The following is a 10,888-nucleotide window of genomic DNA, read 5'->3' on the forward strand; positions in this document are numbered from 1 at the left end:
CTTCCAGAGCCTGTGCTCTGCAACGGGAGATGCCACAACAGTGAGAGGCCCGCATACAGCAAAAAAAAAAAAAAAAAGAGACTCTTTGAGCTACCACATGATCCAGCAATCCCACTCCCGGGCATATATCCAGAAAAGAAAAAAACTCTTAATTCAAAAAGATACATGCACCCCAATATTCATAGCAGCACTACTTACAATAGCCAAGACATGGAAGCAACCCAAATGCCCATCAACAGACGACTGGTTTAAGAAGATGTGATACATAAAATGGAATATTACTCAGCCATAAAAAAGGATGAAATAATGCCATTTGCAGCAACATGAATGGACCTAGAGATTTTCATACTAAGTGAAGTAAGTCTGACAGAGAAAGATAAATATTACATGATATCACATATGTGGAATCTAAAAAATAATACAAATTGAATCTACATACAAAACAAAGGACTCACAGACACAGAAAACAAACTTATAGTTACCAAAGGGGAAAGGAAGACAGGAGAGGGATAAATTAGGAGTTGGAAATAACAGATACATACTACTATATATTAAATAGATAAGCAACAAGGAGTTACTGTATAACACAGTATATATTTTACAATAACCTATAATGGAAAATAATCTGAAAAAATATATATGTATAAAACTGAATCACTTTGCTGTATACCTGAAACTAACACAATATTGTAAATAAACTATACTTCAATTTAAAAAAAAAAAAAAAGACTCTTTGCCCCTCTAGCTGGATGGGAGTCATGTCGGGCCACCCCGTTCTCTCACGGATGCCCCTGCAGTTGCAGCCCAGCCAGTGTGCAGCCCTCCTGAGCTACCGTCTGGCTGTCCTCCAGGCTGTGTTTCCCACCTGGCAGTCTCAACTCTTCTCCCGGCCACATCTTACCACTATTCAAAATCACATACTTGTTTTCTTCATGAATGTTTCCTGAGATAAGACGGATGCCTGGACTTTCCTCACTCATTCTGAGCAGTGCAAACCAGGGCAGGTTTATGCCCTGTGATGCTGTAGAGGACCTCCTTCCTGTGCGAAATGGAAGCACCTCATCATCTTGGAATGTGACTGGAAGGGATCTTAGTGGTCAACCAGAGGAAACTGAGGCCCAAAGAGATTAAGTGACTTGCCCAAGGTCAGAGGCCTAGTGGCTCAGCCGGAAAAGGAATCCGGGACTCTTGACTCCAAGAAGTCAATATTCTTCCCATTTCAAAAAAATGTTCAGAAAATGAGGGATAATCTAACTTCTTCAGAGTGACCCCACAAGCCTAAATTGAAGATAATTTCCAAAGATATTAGACACAGGTGGGACTTTCCAACTGAACAGCACCTTCTCACTTAATTGGGGGATTTTATAGAAGGGATATAGTTTAAGTGGGGTAAGAATAATTTTCTTAATCGGACTTGCGGCAGCACAGCTATGCACAGAGGAAAGAGACACCAGATCACATCTTACGTCCATCAGCAGGGGAAGGCGTGTCACCCTCTGCATGGGGAGAATAAGAAAAGAGATCATGGGTAAATTCCTACAGTCTTCGTGGGACTCGATTCGGGACAAGACTTCCTTAAAAGATGGGTTGGTGGCTCTGAGGAAAAACAAAGAAAGACAAAACTTCAAAATACTTCCCCTTCAAGTTAAGAAGTAAAAATGTATAATAAAATATTGTGATAAATTCATATGTTATCAATGATTTTTAAATATAGAAACAACATAAACACATAATTACACAGAGAGCCATGGGTGGCTTATCTGCCTTTTACAGTCAAGACTGAATATAACATATAAATTTAAGGTAACAATATGAACAGTAAGATGAAAATGTATGGGCTAGAAATTTTTAGAAGTAGAAAGTAAACTAATGAAAAAGCAATGGTATAATGGTGAATGTATACATTTATAAATTAGTATACACACTAGAACTCATATCTGATCATCTATAAACATTCCATTTAAAAGATAACACATGTTTTAAGCCACTCCTCTAGCCCGAGATAATAATCTAAGAAAGAAATGTCAGACTGGATTTACTTACTAGGAGGCTTTTGGACTTTTTCAAAGCTTCTAAGACAGAAAACCTTCTGATCATGCGAGCCAGAATATTCCTCCTCTCCCAGGGACGTTAGAACAGTGTTAATACTGCCAGAACATTTTTACAGAATTTAGCAAGATATTTAGCAAGAATTTAGCAAGATCGACATAAAGGATCTCATGTGGAACCACCCTATAACTTTCAGGGAAGGCCAAGAGGGGATTCCAGGAAGAACGGAGCCTCAGAAATGTCCCCAACTTGCCAAATAAAGGATCTAGTATTCAGTAAAGATAGAAGTCAAACCGAGGTCTTCTGACTTTCAGTGGGTCCCTGACACTGCACCTCTAACTCTGTCACCTCACTTCACCCCAAAGGGAGTTCTCAGGAGTTCCAGGGTGACTTGTGAGGAGGAGGTGGGGAGGCGATGGCCCTGGATTCTGTAATCCCATGTTGGGGGCGGGGGCAAGAAGCAGGGTAGTGTCAATTGTAACCTTTTTTAAAAAAATACACTTTGAAACTTGGATGACTGGGTTCAAGGCTGCTAGAAATAAATTAGGAAATACCCAGAAGAACAAAGTAAAAGAAAGAACACAGAAAGGTTTTAATCTCATTTTCTTAAATTGAGGAGTTTTAGGTTTCCCGCTAGCTTTGAAAAGATTTTTAGGAAGTTAAAAAAAAAAAAAAGAAGCAAATTCTAAACCAGTTGCCTATTTAAATTACTTAGGCCCCAGGTCTAAGTAATTTAATAGGCAACTGGTTTAGAAGATTCTGATGAAACCAGAAAGATTTCAAAGATTCTGATGCAACAGTCTAGGATGCACCCTGGGCATTGTTTGTTTGTTGCTTTTCAGATTCCAAAGGGCAACTGAAGTTGAAAGTCACAGCCTTAAATGTAAATTTACATCAACTGCAACAAAGTTTCTGAAAACACAGCTACTAATTTCCATGTGAAAGCTCCAATGATGATATCATTGAGCTAATTTAAATAAAACCTTTATTTTTAAAGAGTTACATAAAGTACAGCAGTACCTATTCGCATTTTTTAAAATCCTGCAAAACAAAGTGAAATTTAGCTCTACTTCCAGACTGTTTTCACACATGTAACTTGGATTTTCCAACAGTTACAGAGTAACCTTTACATCAGCGGTTCCCATGGGGGATGGAGGGGAGTTTAGGGAAAGTGAGGGTTGTGATTCTCCATCCCCCACCCCTGCAAGGGATGTCAGGCAATGTCTGGAGATATTTTTGTTTATCACCACTGGGGTGTGGTGGTGCTATGAGCATCTTGTGGGCAGGGGCCAGGGATACTGCTAAACATGCTACAATGTAGGGGGCAGTTTCCACAACAAAGACTAATCTAGGACAAAATGTCAGTAGTGTGCCTACAAACCCTGCTTTGTACTGATAGCCTCCTTTGAGGTTGGCAGCTGTGGGTTTTCCACCCTGCCTGCCCGAGATTTTAATGAGAATGTGGAGGGGGAAGGGGCATAATCAGCCTTTCTCACCAACTTGGGGGCTGCTTCTCCAAGCAGCCATGAGGTGATCACCACCATAGGCTCTCACACATTGCACAGAAACTGACCTGGGTTCCATGCTGCCGTCATAAATGCCACGACTCACAGGAGGGGAGGAGAATGAATGATAACAGCCAGTCAGCCCTCAAACTGAGTTTACAGCAGTGTACAATTGCACTGTCAAATAGACAGCCCCTTGTGATAAACAAGCCCCCGACCCCCGCAAGAAAGCAATATAGACATTACTGAACCAAGGCTGACTCTTTTAAGGATAGAGATGGCCTATACATCACAAAATGCTCAGTAACCTAAATAGACAAAGGGAAAAAGTATGGGGGGAAATTTAAAGTTTAATTCTTTTTTGTTTCATAGCTAAAGCCTTTGAGAACTTTTTTTAAAAACTGCCTTCCTTCAGACCTTCCCCTGCTCTCCTTACCCCTAACTACCCGGCGGGGGAAAATCAGCAATTCCTATAAACAACTGAATAGAGTTGTCATTTGAATGGAGAAAGATTAGGATACTTGAGAAAGCTCTGGCTCCTAGGTACTAGTTCAACCTACTCAAAAAACTGTATCTTGGCCTCAGGCTACTTAATAGCCAAAGAACAGTTTAGAGAACAATCTTCTCACCATTTAGAATGATGATCACTGACCGCCAACCCTCCCACCCCCCAACCCCGTGTCTTGCAGCAATTAAAAAAAAAAAAAAGAAAGAAACGAGGAAAACAGCAACAAACTATAATTTCATAATTGCTATAGAGACAAAATTCTCCACAAACTGGATTTTTCTAATCAAATGCCCTCACCCTAAAAGCAATCCTCTTAAAAAATTTCTCCCTGGAAAATAGAACATCAGGAGGCGTTTCTAAATATAATTTAAGAGATCCATTACTTTCAATCTATGTGACCTAATTAAAACAAGATTAGATAAGTAAAACTGTTAACATTCAATATTGCTTACAACAATTTTTGTAGTGTCCGCTGTTGGTAGACTTCATTTGTGCAGTATTTCACATATGGGTCAAATGTGGATGCTGTGTGTTTTTCCACAATGTCACTTATGTCATCTATGAAGATATTATTCTGATGTCTTGCTTCCAACTCTGTAAAGAATCTGAAAAAAACAAAGAAAATCATTTACACTTTCTTCTGTGTGCTTTAATAGACAACAGATCATCCTCCTGTAATACTATTAGACGTACAGGATTTGAAAATATCAACAGTACACGGTACCAAAAAATACAAGAAAAAAACTATAAAATGGTCTAAATTTAAATCTATCATATAAAGACCTTATTACTTCGTATGGCTGGCTTAAAACATGAATAATCCAGGGCATTTCTGTGCTTTCAGGTATATTTTAGAATGTACAGATTTCACTATTTTTCAAGAATTCCCTAGATAGATACTAGGAGGGGGACAGAGTTCATGCTTACATATTTTACTGTATTGAAAAGCGTATGAGCAAAACACCTAAGTTAGTGCCTAAAAAGCAGGTGTGAAACAAACCTAGTTCTGTGTCCTTTCTCTCCAAATAAAAATAATCATATCATTTAAATCTAATGCATGACATTTAAATGACTTCGTATATGATTGAAGATTGCGATTTAGAGTTGCCAGTGTGTGTGTGTGTGTGTGTGTGTTGTGTGTACTTGCACCAGTGACCAGCACCTTTGGCATCATCAGAAACGCAGAATCTCACCACCTACCTCCCCCAATCGGAACCTGCATTTTATCAAGATCGCCCGATGATGTGAATGCACGCTAAAAATTGGGAACTTCCCGAGAGCACACTTACTGAGCAAGTTCAGAGCGGCAGGAAAATCTTGGTAGAAATAACTACCACACAGGACTAGAGCATTTTCTTTAAAAGTGTGATGACGGTGAACCCAACAATAATGTCTAATGTTGACTTCTGGAATAGTAGTACAAGGGAAGGTTAGTTTTCCATAATAAGCCCTTCAGCATTTAGCACACCACTGCTCCTTACCAGTTTTCTGGGTGGACTCCTTTATATAAAATTCAAGGCACACAGTGAATGAGACACCAGAAATTTATATGAGATGATTAATAGTAAACACAGGCTAACATTTCCTCACATTTACATCTCACTTCTTTTCAAAGAAAATCCTGGCACTCAAATAAAAGAATTAAGAGGTCTTATTTTTATAAATTTACATGTACATTAAACTTATTTTAATGTAAATTGTATTAGCTTGTCCTCATTATCTATTCTAATTTTAAAAGTCTCCACGGGAGCTTAAAAGACAAAGAAATGCATTTTAACTTCCAAGAAGAATAAATTTATTTATATTCTAGGTAAACACCTACATTTTTATTGCCTTTAAAAGGGACTTAGGGAAAATAATCAATATGGTTCCTATCTACATGGCCTCATCATCCCAGCCCCTTGTTTAAAACAGCAAAAGGAGCAACTGAAAGCACACTTTGCGGGACTATTTGGCTCTCCTCCCGATGGGATCAGGGTTCATACACACAGTTCCTAGACAGCAGGTCAGAAAAACACATCTATGTTTCGAAACTCAGTCAGTGACTTCATGTCACTTTGTCCCTCTGAGTTTATTAAGGTTCAAATAAAAATGTCAAACCCTCTCCAAAAAGTTTCAGAATTTCAAAAACATAAAACCATGTTTCTTAAAGAATATTTTCTATCTAGACTGGTCCCTGACTTCAAGAAATTTGTGATATATTAAGAAGGTAAGAATGATAAACATAAATGATATAGGAAGAAAAAATGCTTGTATATAACTAACTACATGTTGGAACATAATATGCATAAGGGTGCTGGTGGCAGTATCTTTTTTTAAATTATATGAGCTATATATTTTTCATTCTGGTAAGATATACATTTTAACCATTTTCAATGGCTTTAATTACATTCACAATATTGTGCAACCATCATCACTATTTCCAAAATACTTTCCTCACCCCAATCAGAAATGCTGTACCCATTAAGCAAGAATTCCCCATTTCCCCCTCTCCCCAGCCCCTGATAGCCTCTAGTCTACTTTCTATCTCTATGAATCTGCCTATTCTAGATATTTCTGGAATCATACAACATTTGTACTTTTTGTCTGGCTTATTTCACTTAGGATAATGTTTCCTAGGTTCATTCATGTTAAGGGATATACCAGAACTTTTCCCTCTTTATGACTGAATAATATTCCATTGTAGGTACATACCATAACTTGTTTATCTGTTCATCTGTTGATGAACACTTGGGTTGTTTCCACCTTTTGGATATTGTGAATGATGCTGCTGTTAACATTACCATAACAAGTATCTGTCTGAGTCGCTGTTTTCCAATCTTTGGGATACATATCCACAGGTGGATTTTCAAGCTCTCTGACTCTGCCACTAATAGTATATACCAAGAAACGATAGTATAAATCCGAGAACCAATACAGAATAAGCTGAGTTACATGCCAAGGAAAGAGTATTTCCTTAAATGAAGCTGGAGTAAGAAATGATCCTTTACCTCCGGACGCTCCGAGTTGAGCGGCCCATGGGAGGCGTGAAACCCATTAATTGCGATATAGGAGTTATTAACAGAAACATACAGTGAGAAGCGCAGGGCAGGGTGACTGGCGGCGTGAGGTGAGGAAAGGTGTGAGGGGTCATCAGGGGTGAGGATGGCAATACGGGGAGAAGGGGGGCAGAGCACTGCAGGCAGGGGCACAACGTGGGCGCAGGCATGGATCTCGCTGGGAAAACTGTGGGCTTCAGCCAGGCGAGGCGTCGACCAGAGGAGGAACAGGGGCTGCAAAGCAAGCGGGTCAGAGCTACACTATCAAGGGTTCACTGTCTACTGAGGAACTTGGGCTTAATCTATGCTATGGATAAGGAGAACCTGCCGGCGATGTTGAAGCCATCCAATCAGACAGAGACAATTGAGACAGAAGTGGGGAGAGACAGACCATAAGCAGGCCAGTGAGATGCTAATCTGGGCAAGTGAAAATAAAGCCTTGGCAGCGGGAAATCAAAAAGGGAGGACAGGGCTTCCCTGGTGGCGCAGTGGTTGGGAGGGCGCCTCCCGATGCGGGGGACGCGGGTTCGTGCCCCGGACCGGGAGGATCCCACGTGCCGCGGAGCGGCTGGGCCCGTGAGCCATGGCCGCTGGGCCTGCGCGTCCGGAGCCTGCGCTCCGCAACGGGAGAGGCCACAGCGGTGAGAGGCCCGCGTACCACAAAAAAATAAATAAATTTTTAAAAATTTTTAAAAAATTTTAAAAAGGGAGGACACATTAGGGTAATAATTTGGTGGGAAAGTTAATAGAATAGAGAAACTCATTAGATGGAAAAGTCAAGGAAGACATTGTGGTTTCTAGTCAAAGTTTCTAGCTGGGCGTCAAGGTGGGTCATGAAACCATTCATGTAGACAGGGACTTAGGAGGAAGGGGGAGAAGCAAGAAGGAAAGAGTTTAACTTTCCCTGAAAATATACATGTGTGAGAATTCAGAGCCACAGGAATTCTAGGTAGTATGTAATCAGGACAAGTTCATTTTTAGCTGGTTTTCATATAAATGCAAAATAGTTGTAATTTCTTTTAGCTCCAAGTGTCGTTTAAGAAAACGTTCAAAGAAAACTGAAAAAATAAGAAACCATTCATAAGGTCATTATCATGTAAATCTAGGAAATAAATATCTTAGAGGCAAAGATCTCTTCCAATTTCTTGCCTTCAGCTAACTGTTACAGTCTGAGGAATGCAACTACATGACCAAAAACAACAGTAACTTGGCTTTTCCCAATGAAAAGGAAAATTCATTTATCACTATAGAAGGTTTGCCAAAGTACAAGATTAAAAACGAAATACTAATGAAATATCTATGCTACTTATTTTAACATAATATAAACGAAGCCACCCATCTTTTATTTAGACATTGGCATAATTAGAACATAATTCAAAGCTTTCTATGTTAAATTACATAGGTTATTTTTGGCAAATTTGCATATTTTACTAAGCGAGCTGAGCTACAGACAGGCCAAGAAAGTATTACTAAAGAATGAGGTATTATTTCAATAACCAAGAAAGCTGGAGATCCAGATGAAATCTGAAGCAAAAAGAAAAGTACTCCGGTTCCCTAGATGAAACTTGAATGAGTCTGTGAAGCAATTTGGCTTACCTGAAGGATAACTTTTTTATGGAAATCTACTTCAGCCCAATGAATTTTTTTTTCTGGCACAATACCTTCATTATTTCCTCTTTGTAGCATTACCAAAATGATCATGTTTTACAACCAATCATGTTACACAACCTTTCTTTTTTTTTCCCACCAAAATTCTAACGTCATCGCTAACGTCTAGATTTTGAGAAACCTCTGATGAACCAGGAAAGGCTTCCTGGAAGCACTGCCTCTTAACCAGAAACCCAGGTTAGCCCTGTTTGACTGCTGACTCACCGTCACCAGCATCCGGTGGCTCTGAATGCTCACAGATGCCTATTTTCAGCTGTCTATTTGACATGTTCAAAGGAAAATTAAACCGCTTGCTTCTTGATTCTTCTCTCTCCACCGAATCACATCCATACTTCACATAAGCACCGCAAATGACTGCAGCCTGCCCGGGTGAGCTCCTTGGCTCTGCAGAGAAAGGTCAGCCCACCAAGAAACGCAAGGGCAGCCTCCCAGGAGGTGGGGACTTCAAGATAAGAACTACACGGCCGTGTCTGAGGAGCTTGCTCAAGGCCTGTAACCTCTCCTCTATTATTTCCCAGAGCTGCAGGGACTGGATATTCTTTAGGCTTTTTGCGGTTGCTTTATCAAGTGATGGTCTTAAATGTGGCACTTCATTTTCAGGGAAAAAACAAAGTCAACAGTGATGTAGCCGCTTCTGATACACTCAGCACATATACTTTTGTGAGCGTCACTTTCTCCCTTCCGTAGTAGGCCGAAAAGACCTACAAGTTCAGGCTAAATGTCCCCATACCATTACTAACAGTCTTCTTAAAATTCAGCTGGTAATGTCATTGCCATGTCAGGGATGAGCGTTCCTGAGAGCTCTTGAAGACGCTACAGTAAATCCGCCCAACTACAGAAGAGATTAAAACTTATTTAATGCAGACAACAAATCTGGTTTCATCAGTCAGCCAACAAAAGTTCTTCCCATGATCCCAGCACAGGATGACATGCTTCGGTGGATGTCAAGGAGCAAACAGTTGATAATCATGACAGCCAGTCACTGTGCCAAGCCCAGGGCTTCTCATGCACTGCCTCATCCAATTTAATCCTCAGACGGCCAATAAACCCGTAAGAAAACCAAGCCTAAGAGTACTTCAGTCAAAGCTTGAAACAACTGGGCCTCAGTTTGAACCCAGAGCGAGAGGTTTTCTGAGTCCAGAGCCTGTGTTTGAACTACTACACCTACTGTAGCCTCTGCTCGCAGGTGCCCACTGCTCTGTTACTACTGGCCAGCCCTCAACCTAGCCATCCAGAAAGAAGGCTAACAGCTGGAACTGAAGAAGAAATATACTACTTTCCAAAAAGACCAACTGTTTCACTATCTCAGCAAACAATTTACACACATCAACATAGTAAAGACTTTCACAGTAGATTTATCCTATGGCAAGATGTGCAAGACAGCAGAAGAGTTGAGAGGCTCCCTAGGTGCAGCCTCCAGGAGGGCGGCGGCCGGCAATGTGTTCTGATCTCCATCCACACAGCGTGAACAAATACTGTTTTACGGGTGCCAGGTGAGACCCTCTGGGAGCCATCATCTTAGCCCTCCCTGTTCCCTGCTGCCCTCCCCTTTGCCCCACTCATTCTTCAAGTCGCAGATTAAAGCTCGCCTCTTCCAGGAAGCTTTCCCTGACCCTTCTGGGCTGGGTTAGGCACCCTTGTTTTACATCTTAATAAACCTCTGTGCTTTTCCTTTGGTGTACCTACTATGATCATAATTAATTATATTATGATTTTGTTTACCTTTGTCTCTCTTAGCAAGGGCTAGAGGACAGAGGTCATGTCTGTTTCGTTCAACACTCTATGCTCGGGACCTGGCCATAGCACCTGGAATACAAAAGACAGCCAAATATTTGATGGGTGAATACATCGAATTAGTGTTCTAAACAAATTAAAGAAAATTATGAAGATGGAACCCGTTCGAGGAATTTTGTTCTGTTGCTATTTTACCAAGGCTGTAACCCCTGCAAAGAAGTCAGGCTCTACCTTGCTTCACTCACTAGTAAATCAAATCAGTATATATTTACTGACCACAAACGGAGTTCCCAGAGCTATTCGAGGCAGTGAAGGTCACCAATGAAGGCAACGAACTCCCAGCACAAGTTTTTTGTTGTTTTTTTTTTTTTTGCGGTACGCGGGCC

The 10,888-nt window shown here is 40.6% G+C and overlaps 1 protein-coding gene across 1 annotated transcript in view; it reads right to left on the minus strand.

Moving 5' to 3' along the window:
* ARHGEF26 (Rho guanine nucleotide exchange factor 26) overlaps nt 1–10,888 on the minus strand; it is a 143,692-nt gene that overhangs the window by 63,852 nt on the left and 68,952 nt on the right. The window contains exons 7-8 of the mRNA XM_024131870.3: nt 4,515–4,667; nt 1,467–1,596 (exon numbers count right to left, since the gene is read on the minus strand). Coding sequence (XP_023987638.1) covers nt 1,467–1,596; nt 4,515–4,667 — 283 coding nt within the window. The remainder of the gene's footprint in view (nt 1–1,466; nt 1,597–4,514; nt 4,668–10,888) is intronic.

The sequence above is a fragment of the Physeter macrocephalus genome, chromosome 1 (genome assembly GCF_002837175.3).
Source record: "Physeter macrocephalus isolate SW-GA chromosome 1, ASM283717v5, whole genome shotgun sequence".
Classification (NCBI taxonomy): Eukaryota; Metazoa; Chordata; class Mammalia; order Artiodactyla; family Physeteridae; genus Physeter; species Physeter macrocephalus.